Source organism: Drosophila kikkawai, chromosome 2L (assembly GCF_030179895.1).
Source record: "Drosophila kikkawai strain 14028-0561.14 chromosome 2L, DkikHiC1v2, whole genome shotgun sequence".
Lineage (NCBI taxonomy): Eukaryota > Metazoa > Arthropoda > Insecta > Diptera > Drosophilidae > Drosophila > Drosophila kikkawai.
This window is the reverse complement of record NC_091728.1, coordinates 21,021,048-21,043,603: the sequence shown is the minus strand read 5'-3', so window position 1 is coordinate 21,043,603 and position 22,556 is coordinate 21,021,048. Positions and strand designations below refer to the sequence as shown.

At 37.5% G+C, this 22,556-nt stretch overlaps 3 protein-coding genes across 3 annotated transcripts in view; 2 read left to right on the top strand and 1 right to left on the bottom strand.

The window, feature by feature from the left end:
• The window catches only part of LOC108072826 (PDGF- and VEGF-related factor 2), an 18,133-nt gene extending 7,602 nt beyond the window's left edge, over nucleotides 1-10,531 (top strand). Inside the window, exons 3-5 of the mRNA XM_041775951.2 lie at nucleotides 4,142-4,250; nucleotides 9,203-9,707; nucleotides 9,836-10,531. Of these exons, the coding sequence (XP_041631885.1) occupies nucleotides 4,142-4,250; nucleotides 9,203-9,707; nucleotides 9,836-10,028 (807 nt within the window). The 3' untranslated portion in view covers nucleotides 10,029-10,531. The remainder of the gene's footprint in view (nucleotides 1-4,141; nucleotides 4,251-9,202; nucleotides 9,708-9,835) is intronic.
• Pvf2 (PDGF- and VEGF-related factor 2) lies at nucleotides 10,519-20,860 on the top strand. Its single transcript, XM_041775952.2, has 4 exons — nucleotides 10,519-10,619; nucleotides 14,471-14,579; nucleotides 19,532-20,036; nucleotides 20,165-20,860. Exons 1-4 carry the CDS (start codon nucleotides 10,599-10,601, stop codon nucleotides 20,355-20,357), a joined length of 828 nt encoding a protein of 275 aa, XP_041631886.1. The 5' UTR covers nucleotides 10,519-10,598; the 3' UTR covers nucleotides 20,358-20,860.
• Nucleotides 20,798-22,556, bottom strand: Ugt307A1 (UDP-glycosyltransferase family 307 member A1). Its single transcript, XM_017163667.3, has 2 exons — nucleotides 21,763-22,556; nucleotides 20,798-21,704 (listed from the first exon to the last, which is right to left on the bottom strand). The coding sequence occupies exons 1-2, from the start codon at nucleotides 22,410-22,412 to the stop codon at nucleotides 20,852-20,854; spliced, it is 1,503 nt and encodes a 500-aa protein (XP_017019156.1). The 5' UTR covers nucleotides 22,413-22,556; the 3' UTR covers nucleotides 20,798-20,851.

The following is a 22,556-nucleotide window of genomic DNA, read 5'->3' as shown; positions in this document are numbered from 1 at the left end:
TGCCTGAATCTGCTTCCCCATTTATGCATAGTTCTGGCTTCTGAGGGGGTAAAAGTACAATAAGGGGGGCATATTAGTGATAGAGAGCGAGGAAGGCTGCGCACATTTAGTTGGCCCTGTTTGTTGTACTCTCTTTGGCATAAACAAATATTGGATTGCACTATATGAAGGCCCTGTCTGTCGCGCCTCCCCCCCTCTTTCTTTCTGACAATCATTCATTCCCCTTTCGGCCCAACGCCCCTGGTTTGTTTGCACAGTTGTTGGCGGCGAATTTGTTGGCCAGACTCCTCTGTTGATGAAGTTTCTCCTAGGTTCTCTCCTGTTTTTCATCTTTTGTCCATTCACGCATTTTACAATGCCGCAAAGGGGGTAGGTATTTAATCTTGACCAGGGAAACACCTTAAGCCCTGAACCTTGTTGTCAGAGGTTCTACTGCCGGAACCAAGGGAGTACACTGCACTAACACTACTCTTTTTAATAGTAAAGTATTAGTTTTTTATATTTTCTCATTTCAATTTTCAATGAAAATGAGTCACATTTTATTATCTTATTTATTACTTAAGTGAAATACAAAAACGAAACATATCAAGGCAGATTTATGGCTATTTCATCATAAAGTGTGTAACAAAGCCACTTAAATACATCGCAATAAGTGGGGAAGCTAATTATCACAAGCTATCGTTGCATTTTATCTCTTCTTTATTCTTGACTTGAAATAATTTCACATATTAATGAAAGACAATAAAGAATACTCACGATTAAAATATTTTAATATAACAAATAACATTTTGGTATTTAGTGTAAAACACCTTTATAGTAAATCAATACTATTTATTGAATTTGCTTAAGAGGCTTGTGAGGTTCTTCGATTTTTGCCCCAATTTCCATTTAGTTGAGTGTAAGGGATAGGGCATCATAAAAAAAGTGTACTGGGTGCGCTATTTGCATTTGGCTCATAACTCTTTTGATTGCAAATAAACCCACGACAGGCTCTTTATTATTGTTGTCGCTGCCGCTGCTGCTGCTGTTGTTGTTGTTGTTACCTTCTGGCTCGTAAAATACCAAACACAAGTCACACCCACGCCAGGAATCCCAATTGAGGCTAAACAAAAAAGGTGAGGAAAAAAAAAGCAAGAGTGAAAAATAATAAAGAAACTGCTCCTCCGTCCAAAGCATCCTTCAAACGCTCCAAACAGAACAACAGGCAAATGCAAATGAAGTTTGCTCTTGTTGTTGTTGTTTTTTTATATTTTTTATTTAATGGACGAGAGGTGCGTCGGGGGCCTAACAGAGCACCAACTGTTTTCGAATACTGTCAACCCGGCAGACACTTAATGGTTTTTTTTGTGTTCATTCATGTGTCCCTGCCCCAACTTCTCTTTCACGGTGAGAAATTGCAAGGGATTCTAATTGTAAATATTTTTGAAATATTTTTTAATGTCATATATTTATTGATATATTTTATATTAAAATCAGGGAAATAGTTTTTAAGTGATTTTAAGGAAATATATCCCAAAGAATCAAAAGGTCTCTGCGGGCAAGAAGTTTAAAAATTTCATAAAGTTGCAGTGCAATGCTAGAACTAGTTGAGAATTATATGGCCAACTTGTTGCCAAATGCAATAATTTAAAAAATAGAAACTTTGAACTAAAGAATATATTTTGCTTATAAATAATAAATTAAATATAGCAAGCAAATTTCCCTCTTAAAATAGTCCCCAGAATTTACATAGATTTTCTTGCCATGCCGCCATGTAGCTCCGGTTCCTGCTCCTGGGATTGGCACTGCAGATTGATGGTAATTCCAGGGGGCAGTGGCGGAGAGCCCCAGGAGAAGCGGCGGGAGTCGCCAACTGCCAACCTGGATGAAATGGCCGTGTCATGGCTGAGCATGCGTAATGAAGCTTAAGTAGAACTGGTTATACAAAAAAAAAAAAAAGAAGAATATATAAAACAGGGTCGAGGTGTTGCCTCCAATAAGATGAGAAAAGATGAGAGAAAGGGGCCTTTGGACGGGGCAGAGACAGAGCGAGGAAGGAGGAGAGATTCCGCAGCGGATTCGGTTGACTTTGATTCATCTAAGCAAAGCGATCGCTGTAAGCAAAACGAGCGAAATGTGCGGCATTAAAAGCATATCAAATAATAGAGGATGCAGGCCATCATGATGACTCAGAAGATAAACAAAGGAATTAAATGGAAATACGAAATAGTTATAGGGTGGAAATATAAAAAACTGTTTTTTAGGAATAGCAATAAAATCAAGAGATTCAAGAGATAAGAAAACCTTCAAAAAAAATGTTATAAAGCTGGGAAAATAATTTATTAAAATTAAATTATCTAAATATTTATTTTAAGTAGACTTTACTAATCAAGACTATTTACAATTTTAATACATTTAATTAAAAAATAGATTACAAATGTATTTATATTAAAATGTTATTTCTTAAGCTTCTTAAGAATTTAAAAATTCATTTAAGCTTAAGATTAAATATCCTTTCCTCATCCGAGATGGCTTATTTTCCAACAGAGAAAACATATAGTAAAATCCTTCGCTCTTTTGCCTCCCTGACTTGGGCCTCCGATTTTCCAGATTCGATCTACCAACTCCCTTCAATTGAAACCCATTCGCTACCATTTCGCTGGCCATTTCACTTAACGCTTTGGTGACTCTGCTGGGAATGCTGCGAATGGAGTTGTATCCTGGCCTGGTTTTTCCTCACATTTCCCTGTTATCCTTGGGCCATGGCTCCTGCTGGTGTCATTTTTCTTACATGCACACTTCATTTATTACCCCCAGAAGGCAGTTGGCCCCACTGCTTGTCGCATTATGTATCACTTATATGCATGTCGTTAGTTTTCATGACATTCGGGTGTTCTTTTCGGAAGTGAAAGGGGATGGGTGGGTGCTGAGTACGTGGGAAAAGCAAGTGCATCCTTTTGTTGAAAATCGATACTAGGGTCTGGATATGTGTGTGTGCGTGTGTATGGCAATGCAAATTGCAAAAGTTTTCCAATGCCGCCTCCTCGACGCTCTTGCTCTTTGAGCTGTAAGTGATAGCTTTTCAGGTGCTCTCAGGTGTGGCACGCAGGTTTTCCCACTCTGCACTCCTGGGCACTTGTTATTTCTGTTTTCCGTTTTCCTGCGGCTTTTGTTTGGAGCGTGTTAAAAATCTGTTAAATAAATCACAATTGCTGCGTGAGCACATGCCAGCATAAATCAAAAAGCATAAATTCAATTTAATTTTTTGTACGTTCTTTGCAAACATCATCACATTTTATGATTCTGCAGGTTGTGTTAAAAACAAGGGAAAATAAGGGGGTTTGTATAAAAATATATGGGGTTTTATAATATATATTCTTATGTTTTTTTAATAAAGAGTCTCGATTTTATAATTTATTCATATTATATTATATTATGTATTTATTTTAATTTATGTGTCGAAGAAAAGCTTTAAGAATATGGAATTATTAAATGAAAACAAGGGCTCTCAAATACTTCATCAAGGCATGTAAATATTAAAGCATTAAAAAGCTTTTTTAAAAAGTAACAAAAGCTGCTTATCAATTTTTGTGCTACCGTGAGATACATTATTTCTTTTTGTTTTAAAGCCAAACGAATATTTCATAATAAAATTAAATAAAAAACCATAAAGTGTGACTTATGATTATGCACTCAATCATGTCAAGTTTACTTGTTTATAAAAATTATAAATAATTTCAATAAATTATTGGCAACATTTTTAAACTTAAGCCCTCATAAAAATATTTCTCTTAGAGTTTGCCATTGCGCAATCCCATTTATTAGCTGCTCCATATTATTTGCAAACCTATTTTTATGATCCCAAAAAAAATACAATAAAAAATGTATCATATTTTATGGTTGAAAAAATATGTGTGGAGAGGAGTTCCAGCACATTGTGCAATAATAATGAAAGCCGCAAAAAATTGTGCGCTTGTGAATGGGAAATAGAGTTACGTGGTCGCAGTGCAACCAGAAAAAATAAGTACAAAATAAGCCAACTCTAACCATAAATAAGCAGAATTTTCGCATATGCTGCGGCATTTCTGTATTGCCAATATGCATACATATCTGTATTCAATAACAACGTATTTTTTCGTGCTTTTTCATGGCTTTTTCATAGGACGACGGCTATCAGTCGGATCAGGCTCAACCCGGCGAGCTGACGGCCAGGAAACTGCAGCAAGTGGGAACCCAAGAAGGCGTCCTGGAGTACAGAAAATATCACACCAGTGAGTATGCTGCTGCCTTTATCTTCCCTTTTTTTCCAACCCTCCGTCCCTCCTGGGTTCATTGGGGCCATTAAAGATGTCCCTGCCCCGTCCTCCGGTCTGGTCCCCCGGTAATTGTGCCTCAAATAGATGTCCGAGGCGCCCGCCCATGATCATCACGTTCTGGCCATAAAAAATGTGCTAAGCAAATGTGCAATGCTCTATGCGAAAGGGCAAAAACAAGCCAAACAAAACGCCACCAAATGGCCTTTGATGTTGAGAAGGAAGGGCAAGGAGCACAGTGGCAGTCAATAGGTTAGGGATTCCAAAATAAAAATAAAGTTTATTTTCTATGGATTTTTAAAGACGACTAAATATTTTATAGTTTGTTTTAAAGCTAGGTTTTTGACTTTAAAGATACATATATTATTTTTGCATACACGTATTTATATAGTTAAGAATTTGCTTATATTAACATATAATTTGGTTAATTTTTAAAAATTTAGATCAAAAAACGCTAGCCTCCTTAATATATATACCTTACCTTGAATTATTTTAATTGATTGACCTCAACTGTAGTATCTTCCTAGATATAGTCCCTGGCAATCCCAGTTGTTTTTCCTGTTATTTATGACAATGGAAATGAAAATGACTGTTTTATCCTTTGGCACGTGACTTCTTGTGAATGATGGAAAACCAGAGCACAAACGTCAACAAACAAGATTGCTGAAAAGTCTGGCATGAGTTTAACTTACGCACTTTACTTTCTAACTGTGGAAAAAGTTAGTGAGTGAAAATTTCGCCTTAAGAAGGAGTTGGCAAATTACATACCAAGATGTTTTCCCACCGAGTTTTTTTCCCCTTTTTTTTTGTATTTTGTCTCTTTTGGGTCTCTGGGGTGATGCATCTGCGTTTTCATTGCAATTAAAAGAAGAGTTGTCTTGTTAAACAAACAAACACAGACTCCTCGCCTCTCTTAATTTAAGTAGTTTTGGTGGCAGATATTTTTTTTATTTTTTGGCAAGCGGGAATTTGAGACTTGCAAAGATCTTTCCAATTATTTCATTACAAGCTTAGAGCTAGGAGGCTTGAAAAAGTCAACAAACAACATGGGTACATTGGGAAAAGTTGAGCTTATTTTAAGATTTCCTTATTTCCTTTCTGAAATTTAGTTATTAAAAATCTAAAATGTTAGATATGAACTATAACCAAAAGAAAAAAGAAAATGTTCTAAAAAAAGCAAGCAAGGAACTTGGAAATTGTATTAAAATCTATTTCAATAGTCAATAGTTTTAAAAACACTTAAATAGCTTACTTATAAATAAATATAAAATATTACAAAATTAATATATTAAGTAAATATTTGTTTTGCATATTTATATATACTTTTTCATAGTGCCTTTCTCTGCGTGTAACAACAATTACAATTAGGAGACAAACATTGGCTTAACCCAGACCCCTGACAATGAAATGTGAGCTCGCTCTATCTCAATATCTTTTTTTTCTTCTATTTTTCCCCCTTTTCCACTGCGTCTTTCTTTCTGTCTCGTTTGCATTTGAGTGGAAAATTGCTGTCGCTTAATGGGCGCGAAAATTGTTTTTGGGGAAAACCGTAAAGAGCGTGTGGACAACAGCCGCAAAAGCCAAATGAAAGTGTGTCACTAAGCCTGGGAAATTGTCAATGAAATGTAGCCAGTACATAAATGCATAATGATGCAACAATTTTCTTATCTCATTCGATTTTTCCATTCCAGTGGCTGTTGTTTTTTTGCTGTTTTGTTGATTTTAGTTGTCCAGTGGCTTCCTTGGCAGTTAAGTTTATTTATTTACCGCCATCGAATATTTGCACATCGTCGACGGTTGTTTGACTTGTGATTGCCGATTTCGGTTGCTCATTTTGTTTAATTTCCCTGAAGGCGTGACATTTTCATGATCTTGTTTACGAGTATTTGCAGATTAAGCGGAAAGGCAAATATTGATCAATTAGTTGGAAAAAAATATATAAAACTGCTTTTATATATTTCAGTTTTATAGTATTTTTGATTATTTAAACTGTTTATGTTTCTTTTTATACCCTTGCAGGGTATTATAATTTCAGTCAGAAGTTTGCAACGCAGTGAAGGAGACGTTTCCGACCCTATAAAGTATATATATTCTTGATCAGCATCAACAGCCGAGTCGATCTAGCCATGTCCGTCTGTCCGTCTGTCCGTCTGTCCGTCTGTCCGTTTCTACGCAAACTAGTCCCTCAGTTTTAAAGCTATCTGAATGAAACTTTGCATATAGTCTTCTATATACTCTCACTGCTATATATGTCGGAACGGGCCGGATCGGACGACTATATCATATAGCTGCCATACAAATGTTCGATACATTTTTAGAAAAAAAATTATAACTTGGCAGTTTTTCAATATTATTGCATCATTTTTGAGATATAGCCATTTTATATTATTCCAGAATTTTGGTAAAAATTTTATAAAAATCGGACCACTATATCTTATAGCTGCCATAGGAACGATCGGAAAATTAATCGAAAAAAATTATAACTTCGTTGTTTTTCTACGTATTTTAATCTACTTTGAGACATGAGCTTCTGGTATTATTTCAGAATTTTGGTATACATTTTATGAAAATCGGACCACTATATCTTATAGCTGCCATAGGAACGATAGGAAAAGAAAAAGAAAAAATTATAACTTCGTTGTTTTTCAACGTATTTTCATCTACTTTGAGACATGAGCTTTTAGTATTATTTCAGAATTTTGGTAACAATAATTTGAAAATCGGACAACTATATCATATAGCTGCCATATAAGTGATCCGTAGATGTAGAGAAAATGTAAAGCTGGAGATGTATAACTGTAACTGTCAAACTGTAAACATATTAAGTATAGGTAAAATGTTATGAAACTCCGTTTAGTGTCTGTTTTCGGCATTATATTTTATAATATAAATATGAAAACCAATCTGCAAGGGTATACAAACTTCGGCGCGCCGAAGTTATCTTCCTTTCTTGTTTAACATAATATAGTTTTTATTCAGTAGTTTTTTGATTAAGTTGATTTTATGGATAACAATTGGTTTCACTTCGAGATGGCTTCATTGGCCAAACTCAACGACTGGCCTTGAGTAAACTATGCCAATTTGTGAAAAAAGGGCCAAGCCAAGCCTCTCACCTCATCATCATCCTGTGGAGGCCCGAGTATTGCCCCACATTTTCATGGGCAAATCTGTCAAGTTCAAAGGCTTTCCTCAACTTGGCCATCAACACAACTGCAATTTTCACCTCCCCGGAAGCCCCCTTTCCTCCCTGTTTTTCCACCTCACCGCATTCCTTCCCTGGCTCTTGTGTTCTCTATCCTCAGTCCATGGAGCTTGTTGAGCTAGAGCCCCTTGAATTATTCATGTGGCTGCTGCGGCTGAAGCAGCCGCTCCACATGTTCTGAGGCAGTCGAAACATCATCTCCTTCGGTCTCTACCACCAGGAACTATAGCTACAATAGCTACCTGAAATACACCTAGGGAAATTGGGAAATAATAAGGATATATAAATAAAGAACTAAGTATATGAAATACAAAGGGGATTTCACCTTATTAGGAGTTTAAAATATATAACTAATTAAATGTTATTTAATTGTATTTTAATAATTCAATAGTCTGTTGAAGATCTTAATTATTTATTAGTTACATATTTGTATATTTAAATATCCCTAAAAAATTATATTAAAAATAAACACACACTTATTTTTCTCTGTGCCAAAGTGCACACTCCACAAACCACCTCCTTCCTGGGCGCTCGTTAAGTTGATGATTCAATCATGAAGCGTTTATGAAAATTACATATGGATCCAACAGATGTATCTCCCTTTGAGATTCTTAGCGAAGTTGGTGGGTGAATGAGACCCAGAACTAGGACCAATGCCTAGGACCTAAGATTAGCTCGGTTAACAGCACATTGGGAGGTCTTTGCCCGCCGGCTTCCACCTTCTCCTGCTCCTCCCTGATCTCATTGTGCCTCCTGCCACTTTACGACCGGCAGACGAACGAGAAGAAAATTAATTCCGCATGCAAAGATCTTCTCTCTGAGCGCTTTTTATAGTCGCAAGTCGCGACTCGCGACAAAAGGCAAACAACGGTAAACTTAAGTCCGCCAAAGGCCATAAAGGTGCAATCTCCAGCCGACGATCAATATAAAAAACCAAGAAGAAAAATAAGGAACATCGCACAAATGATCTTAAGCCGCTGCTGGCATGGCAGAAAGCCACTCAGTGGGCGATCGAATCGAAAAATCGCTACCGAAAGGCATTGAAAATGCTGCTGTATCCAGGAGTTTACTGAACTTTAGTAGGCTATTAAGTAATGAACCTGGTAACCGGTTGCGCCAATGACACACATTTGAGCACAGTTTGGTTATAATTTAACAGCAAACTTATTAAAATAGCCACATTCAAGGGGATTATTTCGAACAGCCAGTAAAAATTTAAGCCACATAAAATATTTAAGTGCAAATATTTTTACAAAGGATTTCGATTTAAGCGACAAAGCTTAAAAGTTATGGGAGTTTGGGAGTTTTAATAATTTGTGTTATGCTTTCAGGAATTTAAATTTTATAGTCATATCCACTGCGGGTTTTAATTGTAAAAAATATTTATACTTAATAGAGTTGCATTCTCTGTTCTAAGCTTAAGAGACAAATAATGCCTTGACTCGAAAAATATACATATATTCTTTACAGTTGGGAAATATTTTTAGAGTCTTTTAATCTACGGTTTCCTTTTTTTTTAATATTTTTCCAACCAATATCAATATTTTTTATTTTTAACCAACGATTTTTTTTATTTTTCAACGATTTAGGGTGAAAATCATAAGCTACTTATAGTTATTTGCACTTTTTAATCTCCCTAGGATCTTTTAAACCTCTCTTATTTCTTATTTCATTTAAAAACTAACCCATTGTCCTGTATGTTCAACAGATCTACAGGAACTCAATCAAATGGCAAGGGAACACCGAGCCTTTGTGCAACGTGAGGGCCGTTGTCGTGTGCCAAAGCCGCAGGTGATCTACATGACCAAGGAGACAAATACGGTCTACTCCCCGCGTGCCACAATCCTGCATCAGTGCAGTGACACCGTCGGATGCTGTGATCCGGGATTCACCTGCAAGATGAAGCGGAACGAGACCGTGAACCTGGTGTTCTCCGTTCACGTCAACAACAAGTCAATGGCCCGTATTGTCCCAATGCTGAACCACACCGAATGCGGCTGCGTGAAGGTGGAGATACGGCGCAAACGGAGCACAGCCTGCCGATGTCCCAAGCACTTTATCGACTTTAGCTGGCCGGTAAGTCAGTTGGAGGAGGAGGAGGAGCAGCAAAAGCAGCAGGCAGAGCAGCGTTGCCGATGCGACTGCCATCTCAGTGATGATACCTGCAAGCGGCTAAAGAACGGCGAGGAGGGATTCTCCGTGATGGAAAGACGGTGAGTTTTCATTTGAATAATTAATTAAATATTTTGAATAATTGATTAATTATGCAAATTAATTGTTCAGCTAAGTTAAATCTTATGTTTTTTTTTTATTTTAATGATTATCAAATCTTTCTTTTCAGCCGCATTCAAAGCGGTGACAGCAGTCCGCCGTTCTGCAATTACGGCCCTTACGATATGAAAAATGGACGCTGTCCCCGTCCGGGCTATCAGAATCAAAATCAGAATCAGTATAGGAATCCCAATTCGAACCCCAATCTGAGCTATTATCAGCCAGGACATTTCCAGTCAAGGCGCCTGCATGGCAAGAGCTAAACCAAAATCCCCCAGAACCCCAGAACTGTGCATAAACTAAAAACTACTTATACACTACCACTACTTACGCTACTTACTACTACTATTTAAAATTTAAAGCCATACAAAATCCATAGCAGTGGGAAGGATCTTAGAGAACAGCTTCAATAAAATACATCTAGTGGAACACTTCCAATATGTTAAGTCGTTAGTTTTAAGAGCCATAATATGGAAAGATTGCCTTAATCTAATGATCCGTCGTCATCCGTCAGTCCTGTGCAGATTATTTATAATTAAAAAAAGAAATACTAATTATACAGCATTTACTATTTAAATATATTCTCTTGGATGCGAGATGCCAGTGAAACCAGCCCAGAAATGATTCGAATCCCATGAAGAAGAAGTATTGTCAACCAACAACATTCGAGTGTACTTAAGTAAACGTCGATTAAGTTCATCTCTTAAGCTACTTTATGTTATATATATATTTGTATACAATTAAACGATACTTCTAGTCACAGCAAGCTGTTCATTTTTCTGAGAACAATTACAATCAAAATCAAGCCCCCATAGATAGTAACATAAACATCGATGGATAGATTTTCGATCCAGGTTAGTTGCCTCGACGGGCTGTACAAGTTCCTAGCACCGTCATGGCGAATGATGTACTCCAGCCAAAAGGTGGCCAGGTCACTGGAGTTCATGGGACGATCGCGATATAGTTGGGAGGCCTTCGATATAGCTTTGGTATATTCTGATCCACCTAGTATTCTAGCCATGGCCTTGTGCAGCTCATTGTGGGTCAAATTGTGAGTGGACAATGTCAAGCCCCACTTTTTGGCCTGCATCCTCTGGAGATTGGCTCGCTGATCGCCCAGCAGGGGTAGTCCAAGCATGGGAACTCCATAGTACAGGGCCTCCGAGACACTGCCCTTGCCCCCGTGAGTGATGAACAATCGAACTTTTCCACTTGCTAAGAGCTCACATTGTGGCCACCACTTGGAAATTTTTATATGAGGATAATCCACACTAATAATACTCTGATTTGCTCCATCGTAAGTCCAGTAAATATCGTAGTTGGGAAATTGGGAGAAGGCTTTTGTGAAAGTAGATATCAAACTATGTGGGGACTTTTGCCAAGTAAAGCGAGTGCCCAGACTGAACACGATTATAGATCTATTTATAGCTGATATTTCCTGGGAGTTTTCTTTTATATTTTGCTCTAAGAGTATACCTCCAATGTCCACCATATTTGGTAATACAGGAGCTATGGGTCCTTCGCTGATGGCATGATGATTACTTAAGGTCAAGGCAACCGAGCGGCGCATGGTTTCAAAGCCGGGATATTGTGGTTCGGGAAAGTGCAAACTAAAATGTATTAAATGTATTTTAAATATATTTTTATAAAAAATTAAGTAAGTAATACCTGTATATCTTCTGCATCACCCTCCTAGCCATTATTTCCATAATAAAGAAACTGCTCCTCCGTCCAAAGCATCCTTCAAACGCTCCAAACAGAACAACAGGCAAATGCAAATGAAGTTTGCTCTTGTTGTTGTTGTTTTTTTATATTTTTTATTTAATGGACGAGAGGTGCGTCGGGGGCCTAACAGAGCACCAACTGTTTTCGAATACTGTCAACCCGGCAGACACTTAATGGTTTTTTTTGTGTTCATTCATGTGTCCCTGCCCCAACTTCTCTTTCACGGTGAGAAATTGCAAGGGATTCTAATTGTAAATATTTTTGAAATATTTTTTAATGTCATATATTTATTGATATATTTTATATTAAAATCAGGGAAATAGTTTTTAAGTGATTTTAAGGAAATATATCCCAAAGAATCAAAAGGTCTCTGCGGGCAAGAAGTTTAAAAATTTCATAAAGTTGCAGTGCAATGCTAGAACTAGTTGAGAATTATATGGCCAACTTGTTGCCAAATGCAATAATTTAAAAAATAGAAACTTTGAACTAAAGAATATATTTTGCTTATAAATAATAAATTAAATATAGCAAGCAAATTTCCCTCTTAAAATAGTCCCCAGAATTTACATAGATTTTCTTGCCATGCCGCCATGTAGCTCCGGTTCCTGCTCCTGGGATTGGCACTGCAGATTGATGGTAATTCCAGGGGGCAGTGGCGGAGAGCCCCAGGAGAAGCGGCGGGAGTCGCCAACTGCCAACCTGGATGAAATGGCCGTGTCATGGCTGAGCATGCGTAATGAAGCTTAAGTAGAACTGGTTATACAAAAAAAAAAAAAAGAAGAATATATAAAACAGGGTCGAGGTGTTGCCTCCAATAAGATGAGAAAAGATGAGAGAAAGGGGCCTTTGGACGGGGCAGAGACAGAGCGAGGAAGGAGGAGAGATTCCGCAGCGGATTCGGTTGACTTTGATTCATCTAAGCAAAGCGATCGCTGTAAGCAAAACGAGCGAAATGTGCGGCATTAAAAGCATATCAAATAATAGAGGATGCAGGCCATCATGATGACTCAGAAGATAAACAAAGGAATTAAATGGAAATACGAAATAGTTATAGGGTGGAAATATAAAAAACTGTTTTTTAGGAATAGCAATAAAATCAAGAGATTCAAGAGATAAGAAAACCTTCAAAAAAAATGTTATAAAGCTGGGAAAATAATTTATTAAAATTAAATTATCTAAATATTTATTTTAAGTAGACTTTACTAATCAAGACTATTTACAATTTTAATACATTTAATTAAAAAATAGATTACAAATGTATTTATATTAAAATGTTATTTCTTAAGCTTCTTAAGAATTTAAAAATTCATTTAAGCTTAAGATTAAATATCCTTTCCTCATCCGAGATGGCTTATTTTCCAACAGAGAAAACATATAGTAAAATCCTTCGCTCTTTTGCCTCCCTGACTTGGGCCTCCGATTTTCCAGATTCGATCTACCAACTCCCTTCAATTGAAACCCATTCGCTACCATTTCGCTGGCCATTTCACTTAACGCTTTGGTGACTCTGCTGGGAATGCTGCGAATGGAGTTGTATCCTGGCCTGGTTTTTCCTCACATTTCCCTGTTATCCTTGGGCCATGGCTCCTGCTGGTGTCATTTTTCTTACATGCACACTTCATTTATTACCCCCAGAAGGCAGTTGGCCCCACTGCTTGTCGCATTATGTATCACTTATATGCATGTCGTTAGTTTTCATGACATTCGGGTGTTCTTTTCGGAAGTGAAAGGGGATGGGTGGGTGCTGAGTACGTGGGAAAAGCAAGTGCATCCTTTTGTTGAAAATCGATACTAGGGTCTGGATATGTGTGTGTGCGTGTGTATGGCAATGCAAATTGCAAAAGTTTTCCAATGCCGCCTCCTCGACGCTCTTGCTCTTTGAGCTGTAAGTGATAGCTTTTCAGGTGCTCTCAGGTGTGGCACGCAGGTTTTCCCACTCTGCACTCCTGGGCACTTGTTATTTCTGTTTTCCGTTTTCCTGCGGCTTTTGTTTGGAGCGTGTTAAAAATCTGTTAAATAAATCACAATTGCTGCGTGAGCACATGCCAGCATAAATCAAAAAGCATAAATTCAATTTAATTTTTTGTACGTTCTTTGCAAACATCATCACATTTTATGATTCTGCAGGTTGTGTTAAAAACAAGGGAAAATAAGGGGGTTTGTATAAAAATATATGGGGTTTTATAATATATATTCTTATGTTTTTTTAATAAAGAGTCTCGATTTTATAATTTATTCATATTATATTATATTATGTATTTATTTTAATTTATGTGTCGAAGAAAAGCTTTAAGAATATGGAATTATTAAATGAAAACAAGGGCTCTCAAATACTTCATCAAGGCATGTAAATATTAAAGCATTAAAAAGCTTTTTTAAAAAGTAACAAAAGCTGCTTATCAATTTTTGTGCTACCGTGAGATACATTATTTCTTTTTGTTTTAAAGCCAAACGAATATTTCATAATAAAATTAAATAAAAAACCATAAAGTGTGACTTATGATTATGCACTCAATCATGTCAAGTTTACTTGTTTATAAAAATTATAAATAATTTCAATAAATTATTGGCAACATTTTTAAACTTAAGCCCTCATAAAAATATTTCTCTTAGAGTTTGCCATTGCGCAATCCCATTTATTAGCTGCTCCATATTATTTGCAAACCTATTTTTATGATCCCAAAAAAAATACAATAAAAAATGTATCATATTTTATGGTTGAAAAAATATGTGTGGAGAGGAGTTCCAGCACATTGTGCAATAATAATGAAAGCCGCAAAAAATTGTGCGCTTGTGAATGGGAAATAGAGTTACGTGGTCGCAGTGCAACCAGAAAAAATAAGTACAAAATAAGCCAACTCTAACCATAAATAAGCAGAATTTTCGCATATGCTGCGGCATTTCTGTATTGCCAATATGCATACATATCTGTATTCAATAACAACGTATTTTTTCGTGCTTTTTCATGGCTTTTTCATAGGACGACGGCTATCAGTCGGATCAGGCTCAACCCGGCGAGCTGACGGCCAGGAAACTGCAGCAAGTGGGAACCCAAGAAGGCGTCCTGGAGTACAGAAAATATCACACCAGTGAGTATGCTGCTGCCTTTATCTTCCCTTTTTTTCCAACCCTCCGTCCCTCCTGGGTTCATTGGGGCCATTAAAGATGTCCCTGCCCCGTCCTCCGGTCTGGTCCCCCGGTAATTGTGCCTCAAATAGATGTCCGAGGCGCCCGCCCATGATCATCACGTTCTGGCCATAAAAAATGTGCTAAGCAAATGTGCAATGCTCTATGCGAAAGGGCAAAAACAAGCCAAACAAAACGCCACCAAATGGCCTTTGATGTTGAGAAGGAAGGGCAAGGAGCACAGTGGCAGTCAATAGGTTAGGGATTCCAAAATAAAAATAAAGTTTATTTTCTATGGATTTTTAAAGACGACTAAATATTTTATAGTTTGTTTTAAAGCTAGGTTTTTGACTTTAAAGATACATATATTATTTTTGCATACACGTATTTATATAGTTAAGAATTTGCTTATATTAACATATAATTTGGTTAATTTTTAAAAATTTAGATCAAAAAACGCTAGCCTCCTTAATATATATACCTTACCTTGAATTATTTTAATTGATTGACCTCAACTGTAGTATCTTCCTAGATATAGTCCCTGGCAATCCCAGTTGTTTTTCCTGTTATTTATGACAATGGAAATGAAAATGACTGTTTTATCCTTTGGCACGTGACTTCTTGTGAATGATGGAAAACCAGAGCACAAACGTCAACAAACAAGATTGCTGAAAAGTCTGGCATGAGTTTAACTTACGCACTTTACTTTCTAACTGTGGAAAAAGTTAGTGAGTGAAAATTTCGCCTTAAGAAGGAGTTGGCAAATTACATACCAAGATGTTTTCCCACCGAGTTTTTTTCCCCTTTTTTTTTGTATTTTGTCTCTTTTGGGTCTCTGGGGTGATGCATCTGCGTTTTCATTGCAATTAAAAGAAGAGTTGTCTTGTTAAACAAACAAACACAGACTCCTCGCCTCTCTTAATTTAAGTAGTTTTGGTGGCAGATATTTTTTTTATTTTTTGGCAAGCGGGAATTTGAGACTTGCAAAGATCTTTCCAATTATTTCATTACAAGCTTAGAGCTAGGAGGCTTGAAAAAGTCAACAAACAACATGGGTACATTGGGAAAAGTTGAGCTTATTTTAAGATTTCCTTATTTCCTTTCTGAAATTTAGTTATTAAAAATCTAAAATGTTAGATATGAACTATAACCAAAAGAAAAAAGAAAATGTTCTAAAAAAAGCAAGCAAGGAACTTGGAAATTGTATTAAAATCTATTTCAATAGTCAATAGTTTTAAAAACACTTAAATAGCTTACTTATAAATAAATATAAAATATTACAAAATTAATATATTAAGTAAATATTTGTTTTGCATATTTATATATACTTTTTCATAGTGCCTTTCTCTGCGTGTAACAACAATTACAATTAGGAGACAAACATTGGCTTAACCCAGACCCCTGACAATGAAATGTGAGCTCGCTCTATCTCAATATCTTTTTTTTCTTCTATTTTTCCCCCTTTTCCACTGCGTCTTTCTTTCTGTCTCGTTTGCATTTGAGTGGAAAATTGCTGTCGCTTAATGGGCGCGAAAATTGTTTTTGGGGAAAACCGTAAAGAGCGTGTGGACAACAGCCGCAAAAGCCAAATGAAAGTGTGTCACTAAGCCTGGGAAATTGTCAATGAAATGTAGCCAGTACATAAATGCATAATGATGCAACAATTTTCTTATCTCATTCGATTTTTCCATTCCAGTGGCTGTTGTTTTTTTGCTGTTTTGTTGATTTTAGTTGTCCAGTGGCTTCCTTGGCAGTTAAGTTTATTTATTTACCGCCATCGAATATTTGCACATCGTCGACGGTTGTTTGACTTGTGATTGCCGATTTCGGTTGCTCATTTTGTTTAATTTCCCTGAAGGCGTGACATTTTCATGATCTTGTTTACGAGTATTTGCAGATTAAGCGGAAAGGCAAATATTGATCAATTAGTTGGAAAAAAATATATAAAACTGCTTTTATATATTTCAGTTTTATAGTATTTTTGATTATTTAAACTGTTTATGTTTCTTTTTATACCCTTGCAGGGTATTATAATTTCAGTCAGAAGTTTGCAACGCAGTGAAGGAGACGTTTCCGACCCTATAAAGTATATATATTCTTGATCAGCATCAACAGCCGAGTCGATCTAGCCATGTCCGTCTGTCCGTCTGTCCGTCTGTCCGTCTGTCCGTTTCTACGCAAACTAGTCCCTCAGTTTTAAAGCTATCTGAATGAAACTTTGCATATAGTCTTCTATATACTCTCACTGCTATATATGTCGGAACGGGCCGGATCGGACGACTATATCATATAGCTGCCATACAAATGTTCGATACATTTTTAGAAAAAAAATTATAACTTGGCAGTTTTTCAATATTATTGCATCATTTTTGAGATATAGCCATTTTATATTATTCCAGAATTTTGGTAAAAATTTTATAAAAATCGGACCACTATATCTTATAGCTGCCATAGGAACGATCGGAAAATTAATCGAAAAAAATTATAACTTCGTTGTTTTTCTACGTATTTTAATCTACTTTGAGACATGAGCTTCTGGTATTATTTCAGAATTTTGGTATACATTTTATGAAAATCGGACCACTATATCTTATAGCTGCCATAGGAACGATAGGAAAAGAAAAAGAAAAAATTATAACTTCGTTGTTTTTCAACGTATTTTCATCTACTTTGAGACATGAGCTTTTAGTATTATTTCAGAATTTTGGTAACAATAATTTGAAAATCGGACAACTATATCATATAGCTGCCATATAAGTGATCCGTAGATGTAGAGAAAATGTAAAGCTGGAGATGTATAACTGTAACTGTCAAACTGTAAACATATTAAGTATAGGTAAAATGTTATGAAACTCCGTTTAGTGTCTGTTTTCGGCATTATATTTTATAATATAAATATGAAAACCAATCTGCAAGGGTATACAAACTTCGGCGCGCCGAAGTTATCTTCCTTTCTTGTTTAACATAATATAGTTTTTATTCAGTAGTTTTTTGATTAAGTTGATTTTATGGATAACAATTGGTTTCACTTCGAGATGGCTTCATTGGCCAAACTCAACGACTGGCCTTGAGTAAACTATGCCAATTTGTGAAAAAAGGGCCAAGCCAAGCCTCTCACCTCATCATCATCCTGTGGAGGCCCGAGTATTGCCCCACATTTTCATGGGCAAATCTGTCAAGTTCAAAGGCTTTCCTCAACTTGGCCATCAACACAACTGCAATTTTCACCTCCCCGGAAGCCCCCTTTCCTCCCTGTTTTTCCACCTCACCGCATTCCTTCCCTGGCTCTTGTGTTCTCTATCCTCAGTCCATGGAGCTTGTTGAGCTAGAGCCCCTTGAATTATTCATGTGGCTGCTGCGGCTGAAGCAGCCGCTCCACATGTTCTGAGGCAGTCGAAACATCATCTCCTTCGGTCTCTACCACCAGGAACTATAGCTACAATAGCTACCTGAAATACACCTAGGGAAATTGGGAAATAATAAGGATATATAAATAAAGAACTAAGTATATGAAATACAAAGGGGATTTCACCTTATTAGGAGTTTAAAATATATAACTAATTAAATGTTATTTAATTGTATTTTAATAATTCAATAGTCTGTTGAAGATCTTAATTATTTATTAGTTACATATTTGTATATTTAAATATCCCTAAAAAATTATATTAAAAATAAACACACACTTATTTTTCTCTGTGCCAAAGTGCACACTCCACAAACCACCTCCTTCCTGGGCGCTCGTTAAGTTGATGATTCAATCATGAAGCGTTTATGAAAATTACATATGGATCCAACAGATGTATCTCCCTTTGAGATTCTTAGCGAAGTTGGTGGGTGAATGAGACCCAGAACTAGGACCAATGCCTAGGACCTAAGATTAGCTCGGTTAACAGCACATTGGGAGGTCTTTGCCCGCCGGCTTCCACCTTCTCCTGCTCCTCCCTGATCTCATTGTGCCTCCTGCCACTTTACGACCGGCAGACGAACGAGAAGAAAATTAATTCCGCATGCAAAGATCTTCTCTCTGAGCGCTTTTTATAGTCGCAAGTCGCGACTCGCGACAAAAGGCAAACAACGGTAAACTTAAGTCCGCCAAAGGCCATAAAGGTGCAATCTCCAGCCGACGATCAATATAAAAAACCAAGAAGAAAAATAAGGAACATCGCACAAATGATCTTAAGCCGCTGCTGGCATGGCAGAAAGCCACTCAGTGGGCGATCGAATCGAAAAATCGCTACCGAAAGGCATTGAAAATGCTGCTGTATCCAGGAGTTTACTGAACTTTAGTAGGCTATTAAGTAATGAACCTGGTAACCGGTTGCGCCAATGACACACATTTGAGCACAGTTTGGTTATAATTTAACAGCAAACTTATTAAAATAGCCACATTCAAGGGGATTATTTCGAACAGCCAGTAAAAATTTAAGCCACATAAAATATTTAAGTGCAAATATTTTTACAAAGGATTTCGATTTAAGCGACAAAGCTTAAAAGTTATGGGAGTTTGGGAGTTTTAATAATTTGTGTTATGCTTTCAGGAATTTAAATTTTATAGTCATATCCACTGCGGGTTTTAATTGTAAAAAATATTTATACTTAATAGAGTTGCATTCTCTGTTCTAAGCTTAAGAGACAAATAATGCCTTGACTCGAAAAATATACATATATTCTTTACAGTTGGGAAATATTTTTAGAGTCTTTTAATCTACGGTTTCCTTTTTTTTTAATATTTTTCCAACCAATATCAATATTTTTTATTTTTAACCAACGATTTTTTTTATTTTTCAACGATTTAGGGTGAAAATCATAAGCTACTTATAGTTATTTGCACTTTTTAATCTCCCTAGGATCTTTTAAACCTCTCTTATTTCTTATTTCATTTAAAAACTAACCCATTGTCCTGTATGTTCAACAGATCTACAGGAACTCAATCAAATGGCAAGGGAACACCGAGCCTTTGTGCAACGTGAGGGCCGTTGTCGTGTGCCAAAGCCGCAGGTGATCTACATGACCAAGGAGACAAATACGGTCTACTCCCCGCGTGCCACAATCCTGCATCAGTGCAGTGACACCGTCGGATGCTGTGATCCGGGATTCACCTGCAAGATGAAGCGGAACGAGACCGTGAACCTGGTGTTCTCCGTTCACGTCAACAACAAGTCAATGGCCCGTATTGTCCCAATGCTGAACCACACCGAATGCGGCTGCGTGAAGGTGGAGATACGGCGCAAACGGAGCACAGCCTGCCGATGTCCCAAGCACTTTATCGACTTTAGCTGGCCGGTAAGTCAGTTGGAGGAGGAGGAGGAGCAGCAAAAGCAGCAGGCAGAGCAGCGTTGCCGATGCGACTGCCATCTCAGTGATGATACCTGCAAGCGGCTAAAGAACGGCGAGGAGGGATTCTCCGTGATGGAAAGACGGTGAGTTTTCATTTGAATAATTAATTAAATATTTTGAATAATTGATTAATTATGCAAATTAATTGTTCAGCTAAGTTAAATCTTATGTTTTTTTTTTATTTTAATGATTATCAAATCTTTCTTTTCAGCCGCATTCAAAGCGGTGACAGCAGTCCGCCGTTCTGCAATTACGGCCCTTACGATATGAAAAATGGACGCTGTCCCCGTCCGGGCTATCAGAATCAAAATCAGAATCAGTATAGGAATCCCAATTCGAACCCCAATCTGAGCTATTATCAGCCAGGACATTTCCAGTCAAGGCGCCTGCATGGCAAGAGCTAAACCAAAATCCCCCAGAACCCCAGAACTGTGCATAAACTAAAAACTACTTATACACTACCACTACTTACGCTACTTACTACTACTATTTAAAATTTAAAGCCATACAAAATCCATAGCAGTGGGAAGGATCTTAGAGAACAGCTTCAATAAAATACATCTAGTGGAACACTTCCAATATGTTAAGTCGTTAGTTTTAAGAGCCATAATATGGAAAGATTGCCTTAATCTAATGATCCGTCGTCATCCGTCAGTCCTGTGCAGATTATTTATAATTAAAAAAAGAAATACTAATTATACAGCATTTACTATTTAAATATATTCTCTTGGATGCGAGATGCCAGTGAAACCAGCCCAGAAATGATTCGAATCCCATGAAGAAGAAGTATTGTCAACCAACAACATTCGAGTGTACTTAAGTAAACGTCGATTAAGTTCATCTCTTAAGCTACTTTATGTTATATATATATTTGTATACAATTAAACGATACTTCTAGTCACAGCAAGCTGTTCATTTTTCTGAGAACAATTACAATCAAAATCAAGCCCCCATAGATAGTAACATAAACATCGATGGATAGATTTTCGATCCAGGTTAGTTGCCTCGACGGGCTGTACAAGTTCCTAGCACCGTCATGGCGAATGATGTACTCCAGCCAAAAGGTGGCCAGGTCACTGGAGTTCATGGGACGATCGCGATATAGTTGGGAGGCCTTCGATATAGCTTTGGTATATTCTGATCCACCTAGTATTCTAGCCATGGCCTTGTGCAGCTCATTGTGGGTCAAATTGTGAGTGGACAATGTCAAGCCCCACTTTTTGGCCTGCATCCTCTGGAGATTGGCTCGCTGATCGCCCAGCAGGGGTAGTCCAAGCATGGGAACTCCATAGTACAGGGCCTCCGAGACACTGCCCTTGCCCCCGTGAGTGATGAACAATCGAACTTTTCCACTTGCTAAGAGCTCACATTGTGGCCACCACTTGGAAATTTTTATATGAGGATAATCCACACTAATAATACTCTGATTTGCTCCATCGTAAGTCCAGTAAATATCGTAGTTGGGAAATTGGGAGAAGGCTTTTGTGAAAGTAGATATCAAACTATGTGGGGACTTTTGCCAAGTAAAGCGAGTGCCCAGACTGAACACGATTATAGATCTATTTATAGCTGATATTTCCTGGGAGTTTTCTTTTATATTTTGCTCTAAGAGTATACCTCCAATGTCCACCATATTTGGTAATACAGGAGCTATGGGTCCTTCGCTGATGGCATGATGATTACTTAAGGTCAAGGCAACCGAGCGGCGCATGGTTTCAAAGCCGGGATATTGTGGTTCGGGAAAGTGCAAACTAAAATGTATTAAATGTATTTTAAATATATTTTTATAAAAAATTAAGTAAGTAATACCTGTATATCTTCTGCATCACCCTCCTAGCCATTATTTCCATAAGTTTCTCCCAAATTCCAAAGATCCAAGCTGATATTCCACTCCTCTGCTGACTGTCATAGGGCTGTGGGACATACCAACGCTCCTCGGGGTTGCCCATGAGACTGTTCACGAATCCTGTGGGCTGTTGGGTGGATATTATGGCCACGGGACACTTGAAATGAGCCGCCACTCCCAGCAGATAATCGTTGAAGTGATAACCCAAAAGCATGAGATCAAAATGAGGATTAGGAGCTCCTTGCAGAAAGACTTTCCATTCGGGCAGATTCAGAAAGTCACCAGATTTCTCCAGACGATTAAACATTCTTTCCAGACGGAGAAAGAAGTCCGAGGGAGTGTGGTGATCTGAGTCTTCTCTCGGCTGCTCCCAGGGTATTAAAATATGTGTCACATTCCCCCGTATATCATGATCGTCCAGTGGCAAAGTGGTTACCAAAGTCAACTGGTGGCCCTTCTGGATCAGAGCTTGACAAACTGCCAGATGGACCATTAACTGCGACCGATGGACGTTGACAAAGAGACCCAAAATGTGATGGGACTCTACCAAAGGGAATGAAGCGGCGCTAAAGAGCCACAAAAGTGACCACAAACTGGCCGGCGATCGTTTCATGACTGAAGTTCACAATTCAAATTCACATTAGCAGGTAATTAGCAGGGCGACCCGTACAAACAATCAATCAAAATGATATCTTATTGACAATAAGCAACACATTTTGTTACCCAACAAAATCAAGAAAAAGATAGTGACGTCAGT

What these genes read in the sequence shown, in the direction of transcription:
- Pvf2 (XM_041775952.2), top strand. Translation starts at nt 10,599, where the DNA reads ATGGATAGATTTTCGATCCAG. An exon ending in GTACAGAAAATATCACACCA is followed by an intron (nt 14,580 to 19,531) that starts GTGAGTATGCTG and finishes TATGTTCAACAG; the next exon opens with ATCTACAGGAACTCAATCAA. An exon ending in TTCTCCGTGATGGAAAGACG is followed by an intron (nt 20,037 to 20,164) that starts GTGAGTTTTCAT and finishes CTTTCTTTTCAG; the next exon opens with CCGCATTCAAAGCGGTGACA.
- Ugt307A1 (XM_017163667.3), bottom strand. Translation starts at nt 22,412, where the DNA reads ATGAAACGATCGCCGGCCAGTTTGTGGTCACTTTTGTGGCTCTTTAGC. An exon ending in GTGATGCAGAAGATATACAG is followed by an intron (nt 21,705 to 21,762) that starts GTATTACTTACT and finishes AATACATTTTAG; the next exon opens with TTTGCACTTTCCCGAACCAC.